Raw genomic sequence first — 27,753 nt, forward strand, 5'->3', positions numbered from 1 at the left:
CAGATGTCTTTTTTAATCTACAGACAGTTGTGTAATGGCTTATGACAGGTTGTAGACTTACCCTTTGAATATCTGGCATGCTTATTAGCCGTTTTCTCTCTGTGTTAGTGTCCATCCAGTACCTTATATTGAAACTGAGAACAATCTGGGTGTATCTCAGTCTTTACAGAGATGCACCCAAGCCTGAAAGACCTACAATATACACCAATGGACCGATTTAATCTGCTGTCAGTATCACACTTCGTAGGGCTAATCATAATCCCTGAACTCCCTGATGACAGCACCCCCTAACCTGATGGCTCTTCAGGTCATGGAGCTCATTTGGTAGACAACTGTGGGGGTGTAATAACGTCTAAGAATCTTCCAGCTAGACTTCTTCCATTGTAGAAGTTGGAAGTAAAATAAATAGAATTAAAAAGATTATTAATTTACCACGTAACTAGAAAAAAATCAGGTCATAAATAAACCTACTAAAAAATCTAATTGAAAAAAACAAAAACAAATGTAAAATGAAAATAATAATCTGAAGAAAATGTGAAATACGAAAGCTGAAATACAAATGCTAAACCTTAAAGCATTTGTAAAAAGGACATTTTAAATGGTAATTTTACAAGGGAAACATGAAATGTATTTCATAATTAAATCAAGAGGAAATAATCTGTGCCTCTCAGCAATACTATTTTTTCAGACCACAACTGTCTGTCTTGACCATGAGTAAAATATATGACTATAAGGAAAGGGATCAGTGAATGAAGACTTTTGTTATCATCGCTGACAAAGAAATGTTCTGCTATGTTTTGCCAAGGCGTATTTCATATGGCAATTCATATCGTAAACTCTACAGCTGACTACCCCAGTAAAGAATTGGCCACATTTTTGCACCTTTACCAGACATGGTCCAGTCATATACAGCTGCAGTCAAGAGCTTACATCCACTGGTAAAGAACATACAGTATCATGGCAGTCATTAATTCCAATGATTTCTACAGCTCTCATTTTTCTGTGTCACAAAAAACAACACAGAAGTTTAGTTCAGAAACTCATTTATTATAGGTCTTCTGAAAATGTGACCAAATCTGCTGGATCAAACATATACATACAGTAATTTCAATGACTGATTGAGGTGATCATAGAAAGTTGTGTGAATCAAATGTTCCTTGTAGCATGGCCTCTTAACTTCTGAGTGATCTGATTGCCAGCAGCTCTGGTGGTTACTTTTCTGAGTCCATGTTATTAGGACTGTTTGATACACCCATTATACTCAGCTACAAACACTACAGTGGGGAAGTCTAAGGAGCTCAGCTTTGATCTGAAAGAGCACATTATTAATTTGAACAAGTGAGGAAAGTCATTTGGAACAATTTCACAGCAGTTACAGGTCCCAAGATCAACTGTACAAACAGCTGTTTGTAAGTATAAAATTCATGACACAGTTGTGTCATTGCCACGATCAGGAAGAAAACACAACTATCACCTGCTGCTGAGAGAAAACTGGTCAGGATGGACAAGAGACAACCAAAAACCACCAAAAAGCAAGTCTGCATAGAATTCGAAGTCACGCGTGTTTTGAATCGCCAAGAGCTGAGAGGCTGCTGTGCAAGAAAGAAGCCTTTTCTCCAGATGTAGCACCTTAAAGCTCGACTGAAGATTGTTGCTGACCATATCGACAGAGAAAAAACCTACTGGTGGAAAACTCTGTGGTCAGATGAAAGAAACATTGAGTTCAACAATGACGAGCAATATGTTTGGTGGCCTTATACCCCGAGAACACCATACCTGCTGTCGTACTATTACGCTGTGGGGCTGGAATCACTGGAACTTAAGAATGCCATGATATACTGTGCATGTTCTTTAGAAGGAGATGTAAACTTTTGACCGCAACTTTACTAGGCTTTGACCAAGTCCTGTTCAAAACTGTTATTTCAGGTCCAGAATCAAACTTTTTCTTAAGGTCACCACAACTAAAAGTACTGAACTCATCTGTCTGGACACAGGCACCAAGACATGTTGGTTACAGCAGGGTCTGAAATGTGCCTCCACAATGGTAGACAAAAAGAATAAATGCCTGAAGGGAACTCGTCTTGCTGTTTCCCGTGCACAGGACTGAAGCAGTCAAAAAGCAATCTAAAGCGCTGAGCCTCCCATCTCTCCTATTCACCTCCCCCTGCTCTGAGTTGGCTTCTGGTGCAGAGGATTAGGTTGGGTTGGGATGATGTACAATGCAAAATTCTTAAAAGCAAGGGCAGAGAGAGAGTGGGTTGGCTCTACAGTTTATGATAGCAGTGCATTTATGTCTGTTATGGTATGAGCTTGAATAATAAGGTCTGCATTCCAATTTCTTTTAAAAATGTTGGATAAAGGGTGTTAAATTGAGGGCTCTGTGCAGCCAAGTCAAGTTCTGCCGCAGATAGTCTGACTCGACAGATGTATAGTCTTGGTACATGCCTGCCACTGTGTGCCTATTTTAGGCAGCATCCTGCTTCCTTTTACTATTTCTAAAATCCATCTCACTGCCTTCTTACGTGCAAAACAAGTCCTTCCCCAAAGTCCTTGACTTTATTGCAAGGGCATTGTTGATGTATCCTGGACTTTGCAAAACCCAAGTTTGGAATTGGTTTAACTTCTATCCCATAATGAGAATTATGGCCCTTTTCCAGGGCTGACACAGCACTGTGGATATCTTCCACATTATATTGAGAAAACCATTTATTATGGACAGGGGCACTGCCAGGGATTTTGGGCCCCATGAAAAGAAATATTACTGGGCCCCAGTATACAGGAAAAAGATCAATTTAATTGTTTCTATACTTATGTGTTTCTTACATTGATTACCAATTGATGAAGATTATGACATTTGCCTAAAACACGGAACTTTAACGTCTTTTTTTATGTGTGTACTATGTTGGTAGATGTCAAATTCATATGTTATGTTTATGGCATTCTTATTTTACAACTAATCAGGTAGAAACATGGAAAGGTCAGCTAGCGTCTGTGTTTGTAATCACCTCCTGTGGCTAATCTGAGCTTAATCAGTTCGCTACCTAAAACTGATCAAATCTGGCAGTGAAATGTGTCATTTCAGCAGACAATCTCAGGCATCTCATGATGCTTTCCAGATTGAGCAGAACCAAGTAATTAACTTATTTGTAGAGAAAAAGCAAAAAAAAAAAAGCCTTTTAACCTGCAGAAACCTCGAGCAGTACCAGACGCAATGGTCATCTGCCGAGACAGGTTGGCTAAGATCACTAGCTAGAAATGAGAAGGTGCTTTTGTTTACCTCTGTCTGAAATCAGGGACCCAGGTTCCAAGCATCACTCACAAATATAATGGGAAATCTGCCCTGTTGTCATTGTAAGCTGCCAAACTGAATCTGAGGTGTGGAATTGTCCAAATTAATTTAGAGGAATACAGCACTAAAGTAATACATTAAAATGGACATCCAAATAAAATACTGTAAGGGGTCCAAGATGTGCCCTGTATGCATTTTCTCATATATTTTTTTAATCCCTGGTCTCAAGGGTGTTGGGTGAGGCTGAGGATAGGGAGAGCTACTATTTACCCAAAGATCATACTTGTTTTAGCAACCACTGGTTGTTATATTCATAACTAAACCGTCATCAGAAACAAAACTATAATTTACATTTATTAATGGATGCATTCACAACAACCACTCAAAATCAGCAGGGGAGGCACATAGAAAGTGTTTTCTTTTAATGATATAGAATATTTTAAGGATGAGCAAGGCTGCTTTCAGTATTTAGATTTGTGCACAGTAATGTCACTGCATTACATTTCAGCAGCAAAACTAAGATCTGTAGTTACAAACTTGACAGGACAGTGGACGCTTACCAGAGGAAACAGAATTAAACATTTTGCTTCTGAAATAAATATTTTCTGTACAGCTGATGGAGCCTATGATTTATCATGAGAATGGCTGCTTAACTCAAAACTATGTCATCCTTTTGGAGGTTTGAAAGAACACAGCAAACAAATTAACATTAAAGCCTGATTGATCCTATCGATGGGTTGAGAGATTTAAATAATCAATGAAATTAAGCTGCCATTCTGCCCATCTGCTATTAATCAGAATTATTATTCTGTAGATACACTGCAATTCACATATCACTATAAATAACAGACTTAAGCTGTAAATTTAGGGAAGGTTTAGCCTCCCAAAGCCTACATTACCCTGCCAAGTCTCAATATTTTGTGGTTTTGTTTAAATTAATAGGAACAGCTGAAGATTCTCTTGATTCAAACACAGCTGAATCCTTTTATAAATGCAAAATTCACCGTAACTGCCACCACTGAGAAATAAAGTATTCTTTTAGAGTGAGAGGGATTTTTTAGGGGGAAAAAAACAAAAATATGTGCTACATGTTTTATTTGGTTTCACGGCCTGCATTTGGCCTGCCTGAGGCCAAACAGATACATAACAACAAACAAGTCCTTCTTTTTCCTGTCACCCTCTTATGCAAAAAGTTGGCAAGCTGTCGGGTTGATAGTTTACTAAAAAAACAGTTGTGAATTCATTGTACTATTTCAAAAGTCAGAGCTGTTACCTTACACTTTGCTTAATGAATCAATGTTCTTTAGGTTTTTCACGAGGTGAATATGACAGCAACCTATAACCTGCATTGTGTTGTGTTATTAGACTTCAGCTTTCAAACAGAAGCAACTGGAATTGAAGATTAGACTGGCCCGCTTGAACATATCTGAAAAACCACAATGAGTCACAGGAACAACACAGAGAACATTGGCATGGCCATAATGAAACAGTATTATGATGACAGAGATTTTGCTTTAATATATGAATTAATTGGCAATTTTTACCTAATAAGTGATTGTTGGTAAGACTAGCAGGTTTAGGGTTGAAAAGCGACAAGACTGAATCCCCAGGCTGACTTGAAAATCTGCGGCCAAGCTTCCGTTCAGCAAGGCACATATTGTATAAATAGCTGGTGAGTGGTCACAAGTGGAGCATTGTACTTGAGTTTTCCTAACTGAATCTAAAATCTAGATAAAAATCTAAATCCTGTATCTATACATGTTGTTAAGTGTGTTTTTGTGGCCCACCTTGGTAAATATAACAGCAGAATATAACAGCAGAATTCCATCATAGTAGAGCAGATATGTCCTCATAGGGAGCTGTGTGTCTCATCAAATTCCTGAAGTGAACTTTAGTGAAGTTTTTTTTGTAAATATTGATAACTTTTTAATGTAGATAAATAATCAATAGCAATACATTCACAGAGCTTGGAAAAAGGTGCTGGATAAAAACTTAATTATGGTTGTGAAATAATCATATTATAGTGTGACGTGTTTTATCAGCATCAAGAGTCTTGGTAGCTTCCAGTTTGTGTGATTCTTACAGTATGCATCCAGCATACCGTACTGCCCTAACATTAGCCGGCGAGTATTAGCAATGTTAACGTTAGCTAGTGATAGCGACATTAACATCAGCTAGCATTAGAGATGTTAAGTTTAGCTAACACTAAAGATTTTAGCAATTGCTTACACTTGCAAAATAATGTTAAAGCAACATTAATGTTAGCAACATTAGCTACCAGTAACTGGCAACCACTTGACGGGGCAGATGATTGGAACAACAGTGGTGTTGTGATGTGAATGCAACAGTGGGGGAGAGATGGAACGCCATTTTTAGTGGCTAAATAACGCCTCAAAGAAAATGCAGTATGTGTTAAATCTGTGGTACAGTACTATAGGGCATTTAGTGTGTGGTAATTCTATTGTACAGTACAATAGGGCATCGTACTGTGTTGTAATCTATGGTAGTGTTCCTCAGGTTCTGTGATACATTACCAGAGAGTAAGGTTCTACCACATGAATATTACTGGAACATTTGCCAGTACCACAGGACATTTTTGTGTGTCTACATAAAAAATGCTTGGTCCTCAAGCACAGTGAAAGTGGATGGGTAGTGTTCATCAGATGTCAAATTTCTGATGCTAAGATGTTTATTGTTGCTGTGTACATTCCCCAAGATGCAGCCTTAAAAAATACACTGCCATGAATGGTATGATGTCATCCGCAGCAACATGACTGAACAACCAGAAGAAATTTTCAATGTAGGTGGAGATTTTAATCAAATAAACCTCTGAGCTGTTTTACCTAAATTCCACCAGCATGTCCAGATCCCCACCACAGAAAGAAATATCCTCAGCAACGTGTATACAAATATTCCTGGCAGCTACAAAGCCCTCCTACACCCTTACTTTGGCCAAACAGATCATATTTCTGCCCTCTGCCTACTTACTCTTAGCTGAGAGTTAAAACAGTCTAAGTATGGACACTATGAAGCGACAGCAGTCCGACAGGACTGCTTTGAGATGACAACATACACACCATAGATCGGCAAATGTGGTGATGATGTTTTGATCATAAAGACAAGATTATTCCCCAACTATAAGGCAGGGATAAATGGAGAGGTGAGGGCTCTATCCAGCACCAATAAGCTGCCTTTCGGGCAGGTGACAAGGAAACATACAACACTGCCAATGCAAGTCTGAAAGCTGGAATCAAGGAGGCAAATAGGAGACATCAGCAGAGACTGGAGCGGGACCTCAACACAAAACACCAACACTAGTCTCAAAAGGGGCAATAATAAAAAGTAACACAATAGTTACTTTTCCTGGTAACTAGTTAGTTCTATAGTGGAGTAATTCCGTAACTAACTCAGTTACTTTTTGGAAGAAGTAACTAGTAACTATAACTAATTACTTTTTTAAAGTAACGTGCCCAACACTGGTCATCACACATCAACGAACTGGTTAAAAAACACAGAAAATGCTCCACTTCCTACAGAAAATGAGGAAGGCTCAAACATTGTTTAGTTAGTCTTTTTCACACAGAGATTCTGCAATATTGTTGCAACAAAGGCTTGCCTTTACGTCACCTTTGTTTGTTCACACTGAACGGGCAAGCAGCACCGGCATAAGCCATTCCAGTGTGTCACTGCAGTGTATACTTTTGCATACGCCAACCGAGTTATTTCCTCCTTCTTCTGGCAAGTCAACAACTAAGAAAGCTTTACACCAAGACCCTAAGGTCTTTCCCTTTGCACCATGAGACCATGCAACAGAAAGTTCTAAGGCCAGAATATCTCACAGCAGGTTCCACTTTAATGATTTTGACAGTGTGTGTGGAGGTTTTCCGAGAACAAAGACAGGTTGAGTTAAAGCTTTTTGCTCAAAATCACATCACATAATCATGGGCAGTCAGCTGTGGCAGCCACCAGGTTTTTTGGCAGGATTGTGAAAAGGAGTCGGTAGAACAGACAGACACTTTTTCATGTATAAATTCAGTATTTTTTTAATAAGAGGCTGAAGACACTACCTGCTGCCACATTGCTTTTGTTTGGTCATCTAACGTTGCTCTCTGGGTTGAAGATTTCTCTCTTATTGGATCAGTGAAAGATCTGTGTAGTTGTCAGACTGTGAACACAATCAGACTGTCCCGCGATGCTGGTTAAGCCTTTGTCACCGACATCGTATTGCCTCTGTTGGACTCTGTTACTCCATCTGCTAGTGGAATGAAACTCAACGCAAAAGGCAGTGTGAATGGGGCTGTTTTTAATAAATTTACCTTGTGACCTTGTAAGTAAAATTACCAATGTGATGGTCAATTAGGATTGCTGAAACACTATTTCAGCCAACATTGTTTCTTTTGTACTTTGTCTCATTAATTTCACCTCCCTTTACTTGTTCTCTTCCTGTCGTCTTACATTCCCGACTGTCTTCTTGCTTTCTCTCTTCTCTCCTCGTAGGCACCAGTTTACTTCAGGAGATCGTGTATCTCGTGAGTCAGGGAGCAGACCCTGATGAGATTGGCCTCATGAACATCGATGAACAGCTGCCTGTCTTAGAGTATCCCCAACCTGGGCTGGACATCATACAGGTAATGTAGCTGAAATTACGTTAGCATTCATTCACGTCATTAGTCAACTTCATCATTCTGGACCACAGGAGTTCTGGGGGCCACCCCAATGTGGCAGCATCATGACAAAACTGACACCATGTTTAGATGCGAAACATGAAATGTTACCTGCAGCTGTTTTTAAATTTTACATCACCAAAATACAAATTAGGCTATCCTTGCTCCCAATCACAAGGATTCTACCTTTTAGCTTGATGAGAACATAAGAAGAACTGAAAACCAAGTTTGTTTTGAAGGTTTGTCACATTCTCAGACAATAAGCCTACAATATTTTAGGCTTTACTCAAACAAATGGTGTAGACCAGTATGGAGAGGCATCAATAATTCTCAGCTCTACACTTAAAACAAGATGACAATTTAGATTAACTCAACTGGACTCATTTAGTTAGTTTTCAGTTGATTGTGCGACTTGAAGTATCCATGCTGATCCCATACAGAGTTTACACCTGGACTTCTGCCATTATTGTCCTGCAACAATGGCAGAGTGCCACATTACTCTACAAACCCCATTAGAAAAAGTAGATGACAGTAGAAATACATTTTTGAGCAGACAGACTAAACTAGATGAACAGATGGCTCAAATACATTCTTCAGTGAATGCACTCAATAAACAAACTGCCAACGTTCAAACCAGTGTCAGTGCCACCGAGGATTATATAGTGGATGCTGATAAGAAGATCACAGGGCCGCGCAAAACAGTAGAGGCTCTGGCAGTGAAGATGGATTACTTGGAAAAGAAAAGCTGATAATCCAGTCTGCTGACTTTTGGTGTGCTGGAGGGTACGAAGTAGAATGACATTGTGGCATTTGTACAGTTTTTTGCCGGAGATCCCGGGCCTGGATATACAGGCTGCTTCTCCTTTGCAAATTGAAACCTCAATCCCATTGAACACTTGAGGGATCAGCTTGGGCTCGCTGTTTGTGCCAGAATGACCAACACAACCACGTTGGCAGACTTAAGACAAATGCTGGTTGAATAAAGGGATGCTATCCAACAGCAGTGTGTGTCCAGGCTGGTGATGAGCATGAGGTGGAGGTGCCAGGCTGTTGTGGCTGTGTATGGTTCTTCCACACGCTACTGAGGACCCTGTTTGTTAAATAAATAAATTGTTGCCAATTTATTGCCAATATGTCTTGTTACTTTAGTCTCCAATCAATCAATCAATCCACCAAACAACACCAAACAAGAGTGAATAGTAGAATAAGCTGTTTGACTGAGAAGATTTAGCAAAACAGTTCATGGGCACAACACGCATACGTAGCTCTGCTGCTCATCCCACACATGCATGTTCCTTACAAAAGAGGCCTCATTTGAAAGGGATATTAACAGGTTTTCCAACCATACGAGATTCATTGCCAAGAAGCATTGTTACAACAAAGAATGAATCAACAAAACAAAAAATTTCGAATCACAAACAAGTAATTACAAGAAGTTACAAATGGGGTTGTGAAGTTTAGCTGATGAAAGCATTGACCAGGCAGGAAATGTAGGCCAAGTGTAAAACATTTTTTATTTATCATTTTTTTCTATTTCCATTAAGTTTTTTTATTGCACAAATTGAAAATGTGCGTAAAAAGAGCGAGATATAATTGTACTTAATGGTTTGTACTTCTCAGCAAACTTCCAACTACAACAGAAAACAAGGAACAAAAATTCAGATATGCATAGTAACTATAGAAAAAGACAGATGCAGAGCCAACATTAAAACTGCTACAAGGAACTTCTGGATGTGTTTTGTGAGTGCTTCATAACCAGTAAAATGCTCCCTGTAGTATGTTTGACGGATTCTTAGACTTAAACAAGAACTTATCAAGAACATCATCCTAGCTACTTAAATTTGGGTGAAGTAAAGTAATTTACTACTTCCTTTGTGTTTCCACAGGAGTTGACGTCCCCTCGTCTGATCAAAAGCCATCTTCCCTATCGATTCCTCCCCACAGCCATGCACAATGGAGAGGCCAAGGTCAGTCAATTGAGAACTGACAGCAGAAAAGACTTTTCATTGCATTAAGATGCTTATGTAGACATTTTTGTCACTTCTATTTCTTGGCAGATTCACATATTAAAAGAGTGTGCCCTAAAATGAATTTAAATCCATAGCCAATTGTCTCCAATATGGAGGCTAAAGCAGCATCACATGGGACTAATTTTATGTATCTGACGGCATAGGGTATTGTTGTGGTTCTGTTCTAGGTGATCTACATGGCTCGTAACCCTAAAGACCTGGTGGTGTCCTACTACCAGTTCCACCGCTCTCTCAGGACCATGAGCTACCGGGGAACCTTCCAGGAGTTCTGCCGGCGCTTTATGAATGACAAGCGTGAGTACGGACTGGGACGTACCTTGCCTGGTGACCTTAATCTGGTTCCAGGTCAGTGAACACCTGTACTGTTGCGTCTCTGTAAGCTCATGCAGCTGTATCTCTTTATCTTTCTCTCTCGTAGTGGGATATGGTTCCTGGTTTGAACATGTTCAGGAATTCTGGGAACATCGTATGGACTCCAATGTCCTCTTCTTGAAGTATGAAGACATGTACAAGGTAACATCTCTTGTGTGTTTTTTTTTTTAAACATATGTCTGCTAGCTCTTGTCTTAATAGTATGTAACCATAAGTGATAACACACTGCTCTGGCCTTTGTGAAGCTCTGACTCCTCTGATTGTTTAGTGTGTTTAGATAAGGACAGTGAATCAGTAAGCTTATCTAGGGCAGCTTCTGAACTGATGAGTGAAATCACTTTTTGACCTATATTCAAACACGTTAGGTCTTTGTGATCATGCATGCATACACGTTTTTTGCGCTTTCACTGAGATATGCAGTATTAGTGAACAAATGAAGTTTGCCTGAGGTGTTGCCTCTGTGAGGCCTAGATATGCCACAATCACACTGTATCCTCTCCCTATCAACATTTCAAACTGTTCTAAATGTAAGGGCCTGATGGATTGAAATGACATCACAACTGACTCCCTGGAAAAAGAAGCCCAGATGATAAAATAGAATACCCAACAATAAAAGAAGATTCAAAAATGAGATGAGTTAAAAATAGACAATTAAACATGTGACAAATGTTAGAAGTGATCTTAGATCCTTAGAGAGATTTAAGGCCTATGGGCCCTGAATGCAATATCCTGGTTGCCGTTACTCTTGAGCCATGGATGAGGAATAGTCAGAGGACTATTGCCCAAGGCTGTGCATCAGCAATATAATCAGGAGCCAGCTTTTGAGAAGCCTTAGCGGGATCAAACCTTCAAATCAGCGCTGAAACTTGCTAACAGTAATCAAGATGTGATTATATAAACGCATGTAGGAACTTAAAAGGATAAGGGCGAGACTTTGGATTTGGATTAGAACCTGCACACACTCAAATTTCTGCTGGATGGGTTGTCATCTGTCCAACCCAAAGCAAGATATAGTATTTCATCAACTACAAGCTAATTATGATGATGATGATGATGATGATGATGATGATGATTATTATCATGATTATTTTATCATCTGCTGCATTCCCCATATGGAAATGCTCTAAAAATATATTTACTCGTACAATTTGTCCAAAACAGGACATGTATTATATGAATCTTTCTCTGATGTTTAACAAATGATTTATGTTTTATTTTACTAATATGAACCTTAGAGTAAAGTGAGAAATTTACTCTCATTTATAACGAGAGGCTATAAAGAAAATAAACCTGTCGGTTATGTGTGACCTCACCTAAGATTCTGTAATTCCGTCTTTCAGTCAGTCTGTTGATTTGATGGTTTGACATAACCTAAAAGTTTCCTGCAGCTAATAAGAAAACACATTCTCACTCCCAAGTCATAATGCATGGCAGCTTGATCAATCGCCTGAAGCTTCAAACTATGGGTCTCTACCTCCCCTTTAGAGTCAGTTTTAGAGGAGTTAAGTTTAGGCCCCAAACATACTTGGTCAGGTTTAGACTCCATAAGTACTTTTTAACTTGTTAAAGTTTAGGAAAGTATCATACTTTGGGATAAAAAATCTACATTCAGTCTTGTAACTTATCCACAGTACTACGACTTCTACCTATAGTGTTGTAAAGCACATGTCTAGATCATCAGGACCGCTGACATCTCAGTCCTTCAACCCTCATCAAAACAGTCCACTTTTTTTTTTCTTTCTTTTTTTTTTTTTACAAAAAACATAATCTGGTGGCTCATAAAATCATTTGAAATTGGTAAACACACTGGTAAAGATAATTCAAAAGCATGTGCCAGATCAAAGCATATGCTTACAAAAAGCATGCATGTAAAGAAAAACATCTCTGTGTACCAAAAGCACCTTTCCCATCATTTGCCTACAACCATAACTTTATTCTAACTTTATTTTGACTCTGTAAGATGTGGAAGCTCATAATAATCTTGTGTAAAACTCTGCAGTTAAGGAAAAAGAACATAATATGCCACATTAATATTTGACCTTTGCTTTCTCAGAAGTGTTTATGAGGCACTGACTCACGTCATAGTCTTTTCTCAGAAACGGTTTCTTGGAACTGAACAGAGAAGTTGTAACTGGTCTGACAGTTTCACATTTGTCGCATTTGGCATCTGTGCAAAAACATGACATCATTTTTTAAGTGCTCAGTGTATGAATGAGAAGAAGAATAAAACAACCACTATTTATTTTATGCCATTCTCTGTGAATGTTAAATGTACCTTAATCAGGTGGCCTGACACACGACTCAAATTAATGCTAATGTTGCTATATTTCGTCTGGATGTGTAAACAGGCAACTGTTTTGTGCCCCCAAAGGCAATTATGCAACATTTATGTTATAAAAGAGTGGTTTGACATTAGAGTCATAATTTAGAGTCAAAAAAGTCAGTTAGTTCGAGTTAGTAATCAAAACAACTATCATATATAGCCTACACTAAGTAGGAAGCTATAGTCAGGAGAGTTGAGCTTTACATAAAGACCCAGGCACAGCTATCCTGACTATCCACGTAACAGCTCTTCTAAAGTGAACTGATTATTAACAAATGATATCTTGTTTGATACATTCAGAAATGGAGGAATAAAACCCTATAGCATTCCCACCAGTCTCCAGCCTACGTTGTGCTTTTTGTCAGCAGCCTAATATGCTGTAAGTTTTTGTATTTGTGAACATAGTGACATTAGCATTAGGGGCTTTTAGGTGCAATATGTAAGAGCTGGTCACCTGTTGGATTTATACTTCACTACTTGTTACTTCACTAACAAAGAGGAGCCAGCATACCACCAGAATAACCACTAACTGCTGCTACAACAAGGCAATACTTTTACACTTTATTTAAATGTATCTAATGCACATTTACCTCCTGTATACAATGCACATTGCCTCCTGTATATAATGCACACGGCGTATAGTCCTTTCTATATTGTATCTTTCTTTCTTTTATCTAAATCTTTTTTAGCATTTTTACGTCTACTTGTTTAATGTCTGTACTTGTACTTATTGTATGTCTGTCTACCTGCTACTGACACAAGTGAATTTCCCCGATGTGGGATGAATAAAAGCCTTTTCTATTCTCTTAAGGCCTAGCTGTACTGTTAGACTATTGCCTCTTGAGGTACAAAATGGTATTGCGAGACAGGACTAGCTTGTTAGCATGCTAACTTCAGTAGACATCTCTGATACCTTACAGATATCACAAAGATATCTTTAACATCTTAGTCCACATTCTGTTCTGTTTTTAGCTAATCAGTGAGCGTTTTAAACTACATTTCTTGCATATTGCAACTTTATGGCCCTGTGTAGCCTACAGCCTCACAGAGCTGCAATCTGGGTCAGTAATTCTCACTGAATCTGCTTTAAACACACAGAGACACCCATATATAAACATGCATGTGCATGTAACTCAGTGCACTGATAACCTAAATGATCCTAGATTATGTATTGTATACACAGAGCTGTACATTTTGTCCTTGCAATTGCCATATGTCTGCAGCCAGTGTGTCTCACCTTTATACCACATAGATTGTGTGGGTAAGGGAACACTGTGTTCTCTACAGCTGTGGGTGGATACTGTTTAGGGAAGCAGAACTGCTACCTTCATATTATGTAAGAATTCAAGAGGAAGGCAGTTTTTCTCTATCTTTGTTTGAAATGATTGTTTTCATAGATTTCTCATTTTTATAACTCTCCTCTCCTCTCCTCTCCTCTCCTCTCCTCTCCTCTCCTCACCTCTCCTCTCCTCTCCTCTCCTCTCCAGGATTCAGGTACGTTTGTGGAGCAGTTAGCCCGTTTCCTGGGTGTTTCGTGTGACAAGGCTCAGCTGGAGGGTATGGTGGAGAGCTGTAATCAGCTCATCGAGCAGTGCAGCAACACAGAGGCACTGTCCATCTGCAGGGGTGAGTGGAAGAGGATGAACACAACATTCCTCTGGTCTGTACGGAAGAGGATTAGGGCCACACATGAATTTTTTTTGTAGTTCTGACTTTAAAGTCAGAATTCTGAGAAAAAAGTCAGAATTCTGAGATTAAAGTCAGAATTCTGACTTTTTTCTCAGAATTCTGAGATTAAAGTCAGAATTCTGACTTTTTTCTCAGAATTCTGAGATTAAAGTCAGAATTCTGACTTTAAAGTCAGAATTCTGAGATTAAAGTCAGAATTCTGACTTTAATCTCAGAATTCTGACTTTTTTCTCAGAATTCTGAGATTAAAGTCAGAATTCTGACTTTAAAGTCAGAATTCTGAGAAAAAAGTCAGAATTCTGACTTTAATCTCAGAATTCTGAGAAAAAAGTCAGAATTCTGACTTTAAAGTCAGAATTCTGAGAAAAAAGTCAGAATTCTGAGAAAAAAGTCAGAATTCTGAGATTAAAGTCAGAATTCTGACTTTAAAGTCAGAATTCTGAGAATAAAGTCAGAAGTCTGCACATGTAAAAAAATTTTGAGTTCTGACTTTAATCTCAGAATTCTGAGAAAAAAGTCAGAATTCTGACTTTAATCTCAGAATTCTGACTTTAATCTCAGAATTCTGACTTTTTTCTCAGAATTCTGACTTTAAAGTCAGAACTACAAAAAAAATTCACATGTGGCCCTAATCCTCTTCCGTAGGTCTGCTAAGTAGGCACAATTTGGAATTTTTGGCTCCCTGTCGTCTGCTGTGAGATGCCTGGCTGAAAGGGCTTTCATTGTAGCTGACACTGACACTGTGAAGCAGCCTTTCCAAAGCATTGGACTTGCCAAACGTGTCCTAAATCATGTCTGCCTTATCTTCAACATAATGGGAAAAAAAAACAACAAAAAAAACCCAGCAAGGTCTCTTTCCAAAAAGCATGATAATTCTTAATTACCCCAAGCATCTGTTTCTGCATTATGATCTAAAAAGAAGCATAAACGCTATAATACCGATATATCTGTGATAGGCCAATATTGGCTGATAATATTGGCCATCCAAATGAAATTTCGATTTGAGTGCTTTTAGCACCACAAGCTGAGAGCAATCTAGTTCTAGGCAGGCATCTCTATGGCCAATATCTCCAAAACCTGCCGCACTTACTACATTTTCAAACCTGCAGTCTTCAGCACTAACCAACACTGACTCAGATGACATCACTAGAGGACATACATTACATACCCGTGGTAATAAAAAGGCTTTCCTGTACAACCTTTTTGACAATTGTAGGTACACTACTGAAGAACTATAAACAGACTTAAATGTGTACATTCAATGGATTTCACCATTACTGTAGAGGAAAGTATTTTGTCTAGATCATTTCAGATAACCATGTTACTGGTTTGGTTTTATCATACAAATAGAAACACTTTCAAATGTGAAAATTGCCTCTTGGCCTTGACTACTGGCATGATAAAAAGGAGAATAATTTCAACTGCAAAAGTTGAAATGATTCAGCTCCCAGCTGGTAGCCTACAGACAGTATAATCTAAGAGAAATAAGAATTAAATTATAGCTAATGCTCAGCCTATTTTAAGCTAACATAATTAACTTTATTCAGGATGTAAAGTGTCAATATCAGTTATCTAGCTATTCCTGAATTTATTTTATTTTCCTTCCATACAGCGAAGACTCTGTGTTTTAGCCAATTGTCTATTATGGCTTGGGAATCTTTTCAGAAAAGTGGGGAATAACTTGGATGCTAAAAAATGTACAAGAGGGCACCATGTAACGTGGATCAATTGTTTGTCTTTTAGCAACGAATGTCCCCACTGCACTGGTGATATTTTGAGTTCTTCTGAACTGGTAGGATAGGTTTGTCTGAAGGCATCAGAGAGAGAGACTGCTGTTTCACTGACAGCGTTACCTGCTCGCCACAGCATTATTGCCCGGTGGTGCTTGCAGTGCTTGCAGACAGTAACCTTTCTGTCCGCTGCTTTTGTTCCCTCATCGTTGTATTTGAAGATTTAAAAGATGACAGTGCTTCTTCAAACTGTTGCCTCCCCAATGCTGTTGCCATACTGTCTGCTGTGATTCTACCCAACTCCAGCACCACCTCCAGTGTCATCATGTCATTTACACACTACCAGTGATTGGCCATTTACTCCTGGTTACACACCTACCTGCTCTCACCACAGGACACCAACACACACAAAAACAGCCAATTTTGAGAGAAACACATGGGAAATTTGTAACGCAAAATTTGAACTGCAATAACGTAAATCCGCGAACCAAAAATGCATATTGACTGTGGATGGCATATCGTATGGTTTAATGATACATTTAGATTTGTGGCACCCCTAATATACACAACATTTTTTGCAATGATCCGTCAAATGTGGTTTCAAACAGTTGTGTGTAACAAAGGCATAATATCCGTTTTACAGTTGAGCAATAAACTTTATTGTCAAATGACATCACTGCAACTGAAACAGTATTCTTCACTGGGCAAGTAAGAACTATTCTGCATCATGGTCTGTAAAACCAAAAAGTTTCATATCATCCAATATCGTAAAACATATACAATGACAGGACAGGCCAGTGTCAGACGATAATATTGACCAATTAATATATCGGCCGGGCTCTAATATATATATAGCAATAAAAGAGGTGAATGAAGATGAATTGTGATGAACTGCCGCAATAAAAATAAAAAATGAAAACGAATCAATCATTTCGAGTTGAGTTTTTCTATGGTTTTTCCATTATTTTTCTATTATTTAACTTTTTTTTACACAATGCATTCATATGATTATCTATCTCAGAATTTGGAACAACACATATACACTTCTAGATTTATACCATATTGAACCCCTTTGGATTCCATAGTTATCTATATAGGTCACTTTCTTACACTCTTACAGTTTGACATGATTATAGCACCACCAGGTGGCTACATGTTGGATCTTATGCCACAGATTGTATTTCATTATCCAATACTTCAGCATACTATGATGTATAAATTATTTAGTGTATGATTTCAACCTGCAAAGGCATAGCCTGTTTTAATTTAACCCTCTTAGGAGTTTCACGTGTACATTTTTAATGATATTCTTTAAATAAATTTGTTTTTATTATTCAGTTGTGTTTGTTCCCGTTTTGATTTGATGTATTGGTTTCTGTCATGTGCTTTTTTTCTGTTTTCCCATCAATTTGATTTTCCTTTTAGTGCATGGAAGTCTGATGTCTGGTCTGCTATAGGCTTAACACACAGCTGACTGTCAGTCTGATCTGTCTCACACACACCGCAGCAGGTGAGTCACTGCCACATCAGGCTGTATTCACTCTGCAGCTGAATCATGCAAAACAACATGCAATGTTTTCAGTACAGAAAACACAATTCCGATCTGTATGAAGCAAAGCAAAAAGCCTTCAAGCCAGCTGTTCAGATTCAAACCAGCTGTCTGAGGATATCTTGTGCCCTGATTTGGAACAAGAAAATAGGATGGGACTCAAAAAATCAGCTTAGATTAAATAGGGAGTCATCTAATACACATCTGGATTTACTTGAGCAGATTTCCTTCGCCAAGATGTTAATTAATGAATTATTTAGGGAGTGTCTTAACTTGGTGTTGGGAATCAGCTAATGGATCTGTTTTAGTCAGGTAACACTCTATTTTGATAGTTAGTTTGGTACTTGGTTAGTTAACAGGTAATAAGGACCTTTTAAATTGTTATAAGATGTGTAATATCATCAATAAGACTATAGACCTGTTGATAATAGCATATTAAGCATTCTTGTTGATTATAAGCCATTTATAAGCACTTATAAGAAACTCTTTCCTGGCATTACATAAACCCTGAAAACATATCTCTGTTCCTCACCATTACAAATGTGAGCTTTTCCCCATTAAAAAATGTAACTCTTCAACTTCGTCTTTTTAAGTATGAAATATTATTTTGATATGCAAATTAATCTGGATTCTACGGTCGTGGTCAAAAGTTTACATACACTAAAACATAACACACCTGTGTGTATCATGGCAGTCTTGAGTTCCAATGGTTTCTACAACTCTCATTTCTCTGTGATGGAATGAGTGGAACACAAACTACTTTGTCACAAAAACAGAAATGAAGATTGGTTCAATATTTAATTCATTATAGGTCTTCTAAGAATGTGACCAAATCTCTAATCAAATTTTTAACCACTCCCCTCGACAGAATCGGTGAAGTTGGCTTCCTGGCACAGACTTGTTTCTTCAGCACAGTCTACATTCTCTTAATTGGGTTCAAGTCAGGACTTTGGGAAGGCAATTCCAAAACCTCAATTCTAACCTGATTTAGCCATTCCTTTAACACTTTTGATGTGTGGTTGGGATCATAGCCCTTTTGGAACACTCAACTGCACCCAATCTTCTGACTGATGATTTTAGGATTCCCTGAAGAATTTGGAGATAATCCTCCTCCTTCATTATTCCATTTACTTTCTTTAAAGCAGCAGATCCACTGTCAGCAAAACAGCACCACAGCATAGTGCTAACAGCACGGGAAGCAAGGGCTTCTTTCTTGAACAGCGGCCTCTCAGCCCATGGAGATGGAAAATGCTTGACCTCCACTTCAGTGCAGACTTGCTTTTTGGTGGTTTTTGGTTGACTCTTGACCATTCTGATGAGTTTTCTCTCAGCAGCAGGTGATAGTTTGTGTTTTCTCCCTGATGGTGGCAGTGACACAACTGTGTCATGCACTTTATACTTACAAACAGTTGTTTGTACTCATACGTTCCCATTGTAGTGTTTGTGGCTGAGTGCAATGGGTGTCAAACAAACAAGCCCTATTAAAATGGGCCCAGAAAAGTCACCACCAGACCTGTTATCAATCTGAATCACTCAGAACTTAAGAGGCTGTGCTACAAAGAACATTTGATTCACACAACTTTTGATAATAACCAAAATGTATCTTTGTATTTTTGAGCCAGCAGATTTGGTCAGATTTCAGAAGACCTATAAATGCATTATTGAACTAAACGTCATGATCAGGTTTTAGATGGCATCATAGGAAATAGCAACAGCATTAACTAAAGTTGCAAATTATCTTTTAATCACTTCTGGCCAGGATTGTCTCTGTACAAGTCTCATTAGAACTTAGTGCAGCTGTTGACGCTATTGACCATCATGCCCTATGACACAGACTGGAACATTTAATTGGCAATCAGTTTGTACAAATTAAGAAAAAAATCCTCATTGCATACCAAAGTTGATCAAGGATTTCCACAAGGTTCTGTGCTCGGACTCATACACTCATTCATTTAATTTTTATGCAGATGACAGACAATTATATTCATCCATTAAGCCAGATGACACTTATTAGTTAGCTAAACTTGAAGCATCTATTAAGAACATAAAAAGGATTTATCCTTCAACTCACTCATAAAACAAATTTCAAGGACTGCCTTCCACCTTTGGAACATTGCAAAAATCAGGAACATCCTGTCTCAAAGAGATGCAGAGAAATAAGTCCATGCTTTTGTTACCTCAAGGCTGATCCAGAATATTTCTACCATATTAGCCTCTCTGAACAGGCTTCCTGTAAAATCCAGAATTTAAATTAAAATCCTCCTCCTCACATACAAAGCCCTTAATGGTCAGGCACCAGCAAATCTTAAAGACCTAATAGTACCCCATTTAGTACCCCAATTACCCCAACCAATTACCCCAATGCTGCACTCTCAGGTTGCAGGGTTACTTGTGGTTCCTAGAGTCTCCAAAAGTAGAATGGGAGGTGCAGCATTCAGCCATCAAGCTCCTCTCTTCTTCCAGTGTTGGTTTGGGAAGACACCCTCTCTATGTTTAGGAGTAGACTTAAAACTTGCAAATGATCCATGACAGCAGATTCGCTTATGGTCGGCATTTAAAGTAACGCATGCAAAAGATGGTGCTGCCCACCCACTCTGTACCTTGAGGATCTGATGGCTGCTCTTGTAAACTAACTTCAGTTTCAACCGCACTCTCTCTTTTTCTCACTGCCTCAAATGTGTAAGTCATTGGGTTTCTGGGAATCTCCTCTAATAAGACTTGTGTTCCCATACTCATACTACCATATTATTTAGAATACCAGAAAAAGATTCAGAATGGCCTAATTGAAGTATGTGAAATACACAATGTTACTACATCCGGTGGCATGTTGCAGCATACAAGTCAGCATGCTTTTCTGGCTGACCGACAGTCCTCTGGCAGCATAAGATATGTCACATATGCAATATAAAACAAAGCTGGGAGAGCACAAACATTTGACAGCTGACTGACAGATGACCGACTGCAATGACAGATGAAAGCACATTTAAGTGTAAGAACTATGTACATTCTTTGTACTTTGTGCTAAGGAGCAAGATTGTCAAAGTTCAAGGCACTTTTAGTACGTACTAAAAGTGAGAAAAAGTATACAATTCGGAAGGCTCCCTTAACTTTCAGCCAAGTCTTCGGCCATATAAGGCTAAATTCGCTTCAGTGACTGCTGTCTTCCTCAGCCAGTTCTCCAACTAACCAACCTGATGATGCAGTCAGTGACGCAGTGCCAGTCTAGTGATGAACCAGAATGAAAGCATTAGTTAGCACCAAACATATATTTAACATGTAAGCATTTTACATCTAAAATGTGTTCTAAATAAATTCCAACACACTTAGTTCTGTACAAAACTTTAATATTGGTATTATAAACTTTAGTATTACATGTCATTTAACAAGGTGACTGAACTTTTTATGAATACTTACTTGAACTTCCCTCATGCTCTGTATCCTGCCTGCAGGTCGTGTGGGTCTGTGGCAGGACATCTTCACAGTGTCCATGAATGACAAGTTCGACACAATTTACAGACAGAAGATGGGCAAGTCTGACCTGACCTTTGACTTCTGCCTGTGAGGAGCACCCTCCCCCAGCATCGTCTCCCTACTCTACACCCCACTGATCTACTTCAGTACGGTTGACAAGTGCACACTTCCTGCCAAAGCCCACGCTACTACATCGCCATTCAGTCAATCAGTCTGAAGTTTATGGTTCAGTAAGACAGTAGGAGTACACCACAAGACTTTTCCCAGAATGCGTTCTGTCTCAAATCAACAAGTCATCACCAACCCCACCTTTGTGGACTGATCAAAATGAATCCAGATCTATTGGGAATTTATTGAAATTTCTCAATCAATAGTAAACCAACCTCCCTCAACCCCTACCTCCACAGTATGTTCCCACTGCTGTGTATGTATATGTGTAAATACAAACAAGGGTTTGACCGATGTAGGTTTTTTAGGGACTAATACCGATAGCTTTGAGCTAAAGTATTGGTCAACATTTATATTCAAAATATATGAAGATATTTGTGACTGAAATACACAACATTTCTTCATGTTGGTTTGCCCTGTAATCCTGTTATCCTATATTATTATTATTATTATTATTATTATTATTATTATTATTATTATCCTTATTTTCTGACCAATGAAGTTCATGAGTATATCAGACACAAACCAGGTAGTGTTGTCCAAAATCCTCTGTAAGCAAAAGTGTTCTTAACTGACTTAAGAATAGTAACACTCAATAGATGGGCAAAAAGTGTTCCTGAGATACGGAAATGGTTCCAATTAGATAATAGCTCACACTTCTGGACATTTTCTCCTTAAAAGCTTTCAATGTGTTACATTCATTTGTATACACCATTAGTGACAGAAGTAGTTTGTGAAGGGTGATAAAAAGAGCTTAAGAGAGATTCAAATCTGAGTTTCCCACCCTGCACACACTTTAGAGAGTTGAAAAAAACTTGTTATACATCGCCATGCCAATACAAATGTCTTAAGCTTTCCCTAACTAGTCTACTTGAGCTGATCAGAAGGATCAGGGACAACACTGTTGTGAGAATTTATCATGTCAAAATATTCACATGGTAAATGTGTTTGTAAGAAGTGTCAATACTCATGTTTCTGTCCGCCCAACAATTAGAGGTTCAATATTCACATTCACACAGAAAAATATGTGTCACCTTAGCTGCTAAATGCTACCACCATGTTCCCCTGCTAGTTGATTCTGTCTGCTGGGCAGACAGTGCATAGTGGGTGTGTATACTGAAAACATCTGCTTGCTGAAAACCAGGTTGATCAGACTGCACTAAAAAAAGGAAAGCTGCTAGCTAGAAAAAGCTAAACAATTACCTAAAGATGCTAAAATGCTCCATAGAGCAACTGCTGAGTCAAGTGATGATTATCTGTGCGGTCATCGCTACAAGCAACTCATTTCACATTGCACCCACTTTAACCCACTTTCATTGATTAAAGTTCATCATATTTCTTCATTTTTCAATGGCAAGCCATGGACTTAAATTATAGTGTTGATCAGCCACAAATATCTTTAATCTGTAAGCAGCCTCAGTAATGCTCCATGATGTTTCTGGTTGTCCGGTGGTCAAACCCTCTGAAACATTTACACCGTCATGAGACACTACACCTCTTCAGAGAGGCCCAGGCTAATGAAACAATTTTAGGGTAAGTAGATCGAAAGGCCAGGCCACACACACTGGTTTATTGGTAGGGAAATTGGGATATATAACTGCCGGTAAGCGAGGAATTAACTGGGCAGCATTCTACTGTTGAAAAGATTTTTGAAAATATAATTTAGCTACGATTGCTAAATAAGACAAAACCAACATCCGCCCTTTAATGTGTCAAAGTAATACCGGTATATTGATCTAACCCTGAAACTGAGTTCTTTAGCAGTTGGTCTTAATGCAGCGGTGGCTCCAAGCCCATTTGATGCATGGAAGGTAACTGAACGAGGTGAAGCCTGTAGAAAAGAAGAAGCCTATCACGCCTAAATCAACCCAGCAGCTCAGTGTCATGGCTGGGAGACTGTTGTGCCAGACGATCATTGTTTTTTGGGTTTTTTTTGCTCTAAGTGCTGCAGGATTTTCATCATCCTTTATCATTTAATCGCTGGACACTAATGTATAAGCTTTACATGTTTGTATGGATGTATGTGAGTGTATGTGTTTTGTCTAAGATAGATAGATAGAGAGAGAGAGAGAGAGAGAGAGAGAGCGAGAGAGAGAGAGAAAGCGAACAAGACAAAGAGTTATGTCTTGCCTTCAGCCTCCTCTGTGTCCCCAGTGACAACAACATCAGGGGTACGTCAATGATCTTTCAATGCACTTTGTGTAGAATGATAAATTGTGTACAACTCTGTCACTCCTCAGTGGTAGAATCAAAAACAACACTGTAGTAAGATCTGACACTGAGATGAATGGGCTTAACGCAAGACAAAGAACCCTGGGATTTGTTCCTTAATTTCGAGCAAATTCTACAAATAATGGCTGCAAGGGGTATCACACTCCACATTATACTTGAGATATTAACTGGTGTTTTGTACAACGACGTGGTGGTTACATCGTCAGCATTTGAGCTGCAATCTGCTGCACTGTGTTTACTGTCTATCATCAAATTTATACCTACTGGTGGTTACATGTGCAGCTGCTGCTCAGTTGCAGACGAAGTTGCTCCAAACACGGTAAATATTATAGCTATAGCTATAATGGCTATAATTTAGACAAACATTTTTATTTTCAGAGTCAAAATACAGCAATTATGAAATGAACGATATATACACAAACACATTTAAATACACATACATTCAACAAAGACACTTGTTTACATATATACCATAGTGATAGTAATGCAAATGAAAGCAGACAAAGGCATTTTCCCAAAAGTTCAAAGCAACATGGACAAGATTACATGAAACAAACGAGGACATGACATTTTTCTGTATTTGAATGTGCATTTTGTCAGAATTCTAGTTCACGTTCACAGCAGAGTTTGAAGAAAACTACACACTATAAAGTTAGCATGCTGACCATCCAGTGTCAAAGCCAACAGTCTGATAGCCTCCATAGTTTTCGCTGGAAGATTGCATTATATGCCAGATGTGACTGTGTTAAGCTTCTAGTGTAATAAATGAAGAAAGTTAACTCACAACGTGCAAATAAATGAAAAACTTTTACTATCTATTGTCCTTGTTAAACATAAAAATGCAGCTGTATACTGTCTGGATTCAACTTTCCTTAACCGAGCAAAGACAAACTTAATTTCCTTGGTAAAACGCACTTCAAACTGGACAAAATAAAACTCATCTAAAGAGTCTTTTATTTTGACATTTCACAATCAACTCTGGTTGGGTCAAAAAAATCCTCAATTCACAGAGTATAATGTGAAAACATTCAGGCTCTACAAGCCATTTTGCTGCTGCTCCATGCTTCTCCCTGCCTGCTGTGTCTTCTGGTCCCTGCAGTCATAGTCCAGGTCAGAGCTGCTGTAAATCATCTCTGTGCTGTATCCTCTGTCTACAAACCAACCTCCTTCTGTCTCCGAGTCTGTGTTCAATCCCAGTTTGGTGTCCAGCTGTGATCACTCTCAGGCTGCCAAACCCCAGTGTGTTTCTTTAGGTTAAATGTTCTATTTTATCATTTGAAAACACTTTGCTAATGCTCTGGTTAGATTTGGGCACAACAACAACTTAGTAAGAGATGGGAAAAGACCAGGTTTTTGCTTAAAATTCCTGTTTTGGTCGCACACATGTGGCTGCAGATGTCCCACTTCCTGTCAAAAATATATACATGTATATTTTTTTGTTGCAATGCAGACTTGAACTGTGGTTACTGGCTTAGCATCCTTCACTATTAACTCAACCACCATCCTCACCCCCTCAGGCTATTAACATCAGGTCCTGAACATGTGATGTGAACTTGATAGGACATGTATTGTAAAAATAACAACATGTTACATAGCCTGTGAGACGTACAAATTTGAATGTATCATTTTCGATGTGGAAAAATGCTCCGTCTGCTGACTGTGCTAGGTAATGCACCACGTTCTTTGCTCTCAGCTAAAAACACACATTGAAGGATACCTTGTTGGCTTTAGCAGTTGCGGTAAAACAACAGTTTAACTAGGACGAGTAGCTAATGTGTAATGTCTTCACAGGCTCAGACTCTCCACTCACAGGAAGCAATCATCAGGGATCAGATAAACCATACAGCAACATGCCACATTCCTCTATGACCCATGTGCTGAAATTGCTAGAGCTACTCATCCATTTGCATGTGAGTGGAAGAACAATGGATAATGTCAGTGTAATGCCACTGTCACTTCAGCTGCCGTTACCATAGACACAGGTCTGAATCAGATTTTAATGTGATGGATACAGTTACACTTTGCTTTCTAGCTACCCAAGACATATCAAGTGCACACGTGTATATAGGGTTGGTTAGCAATCATACTACCATTAATGGGTGAACAGTGTCCTTTTTCTCTCTTTCTCTCTGTTTTCTCAGAATTGTCAGGTATTGGCTGCAGGAGTTACAGTGTATTGACCCATAACCAGCATTTACTGTACTCTGCTACTCCCTGTATTGTCACCACAGCAGCAGTATGTGGAGTCAGACTATTAGCCTGAGGCATCACTTACAAGTAGTCCAGCACCTCCTCCTCGTGCTCTGTTGTCACAGTAGCTTCCAGTCCAGCAGCCCATTCCCTCTACCAGATACTTGTGAATGTCTTGTGTGGATGTAAACGACAACCCTCAGCACACACCTGTCACAGTGACTCGTTTACTGCTGCTCATTCTCTCTGGTCATTGTTCTCTTTTCTGTCACTCTGTTTACAGGTGGTTTGTTTGGGATTTTATACATGACTGTCTCTGTTTCCTGGGCATCTTTGCGTTGTATTTTACATGCTTTGCTTGCTGGTTTATTAATAAAGCTGTGTCTTCAGACAACATCAAATAACAGTGTTCTCTTTCCTTTAACTCTTCTTCAGAACTTCTGCAAATTGCAAAAATGTGTTTAGTGCTCTAAAGTGCTGCTATCAGGAGAAATGGAAATGAGAGTCATGGAAATGTAATTTGTTACTACCGTGAAATACAGGCTGGTAAAAGAAATAATGGTTTGACATTTGTTGCATATCCATGCATATCTACAACCATAACCCAATATCCGTAACTAATATTGAGTATTGTAATATACCAAATACATTTTTCGCACTTTTCTTGTTGTCACAAGAAAGATTTCTGTCACCATTCTCAAGAGAAAAATTGTTAGGCTTCAGTGCTGGCGGATCCAGAAGCAGGAAGACGAGGTAAAACTCTGGAGACATCTGCACACGAGGTAAGCACAAACAAATGGTTATGTAGTGGCTATTCATACAACAGTAGAACTCAGGGCTATGTTTAATAGTGAAAGTAAGAGCATTTCCACATGCACAATGGGAAGGGAACTCAAGGGATTGGGACTGAACAGCTGTGTAGCCTTAAGAAAACCACTAATCAGTGAGGCTAATCGGAAAAAAAAGTCTTCAGTTTGCTAGGGAGCATAAAGATGCGACTCTGGAGCAATGGAAGAAGATCATGTGGTCTGATGAGTCCAGATTTACCCTGTTCCAGAGTGAAGGGTGCATCAGGGTAAGAAGAGAGGCAGATGAAGTGATGAACCCATCATGCCTGGTGCCTAAAGTACAAGCCTGTGGGGCCAGTGCTGTGATCTGGGGTTGCTGCAGTTGGTCAGGTCTAGCTTCAGCAACATTATGTGCTCAAAGAATGAGGTCAGCTGATTACCTGAATATACTGAATGACCAGGTTATTCCATCAATGGATTTTTTTCTTCCCTGATGGCATGGACATATTCCAAGATGACAATGCCACGATTCACCGGGCTCAAATTGTGAACGAGTGGTTCAGGGAGCATGAGACATCATCTCCACACATGGATTGGCCACCACAGAGTCCAGACCTTAACCCCATTGAGAGTCTTTGGTATGTCCTGGAGAAGGCTTTGCATAGGGGTCCGACTCTCCCATCATCAATACAAGATCTTGGTGAAAAATTAATGCAACACTGGATGGAAATACATCTTGAAACAATGCCACAGAGAATGCGTGCCGTAATCAAAGCTAAAGGCGGTCCAACGAAATATTAGGGTATGTGACCTTTTTTTATTTTGGTGGCGACTCTTTATTTTTGGCCAGGCAGTGTATATCTTTAATGAATGGACACTGTCTACATACTTTGTAGAAATCTGTTTTCACTTCGACATTAAAGAGTTTTTTTTGTAAATTGTTTGTTTTGCATATTTTTTGTATCTTGGCCATGAAGCAACATAAAAGCAATAAAATGGTGAAAGCAATAAAATAGTACAACAATTAAGGGGTGGAATACTTTTTATAGCCACTGTATTTCTAGCGCAATGACAAACAAACTGGTCACTGGTGCACCAAACATACACTGTACTGGACTGTACCCAGCCTTTATCCATAGCAAATCACTTCACCATTTTGACACTCTCAAATACAAAAACAGTTGGGATGGGGCGCCGTTTTGCTCAGTTGGTAGAGCGTGTGCCCCATGCAGCGGACCCGGGTTCGACTTCCGGCCCG

The 27,753-nt window shown here is 39.0% G+C and overlaps 1 protein-coding gene across 2 annotated transcripts in view; it reads left to right on the forward strand.

Moving 5' to 3' along the window:
* sult4a1 (sulfotransferase family 4A, member 1) overlaps nucleotides 1-26,111 on the forward strand; it is a 31,531-nt gene extending 5,420 nt beyond the window's left edge. Inside the window, exons 2-7 of one of the 2 annotated variants that reach the window (XM_030439402.1) lie at nucleotides 7,787-7,917; nucleotides 9,840-9,920; nucleotides 10,151-10,277; nucleotides 10,402-10,496; nucleotides 14,166-14,338; nucleotides 15,013-17,021. In XM_030439402.1, coding sequence (XP_030295262.1) covers nucleotides 7,787-7,917; nucleotides 9,840-9,920; nucleotides 10,151-10,277; nucleotides 10,402-10,496; nucleotides 14,166-14,338; nucleotides 15,013-15,025 — 620 coding nt within the window. In that variant the 3' untranslated portion in view covers nucleotides 15,026-17,021. Of the gene's footprint in view, nucleotides 1-7,786; nucleotides 7,918-9,839; nucleotides 9,921-10,150; nucleotides 10,278-10,401; nucleotides 10,497-14,165; nucleotides 14,339-15,012; nucleotides 17,022-21,095 lie in introns of those variants that run through there. The other variant, XM_030439401.1, reaches the window with a different exon arrangement.
* Nucleotides 26,112-27,753: the final 1,642 nt, after the last annotated feature.

This window comes from Sparus aurata, chromosome 14 (genome assembly GCF_900880675.1).
Source record: "Sparus aurata chromosome 14, fSpaAur1.1, whole genome shotgun sequence".
NCBI lineage: Eukaryota > Metazoa > Chordata > Actinopteri > Spariformes > Sparidae > Sparus > Sparus aurata.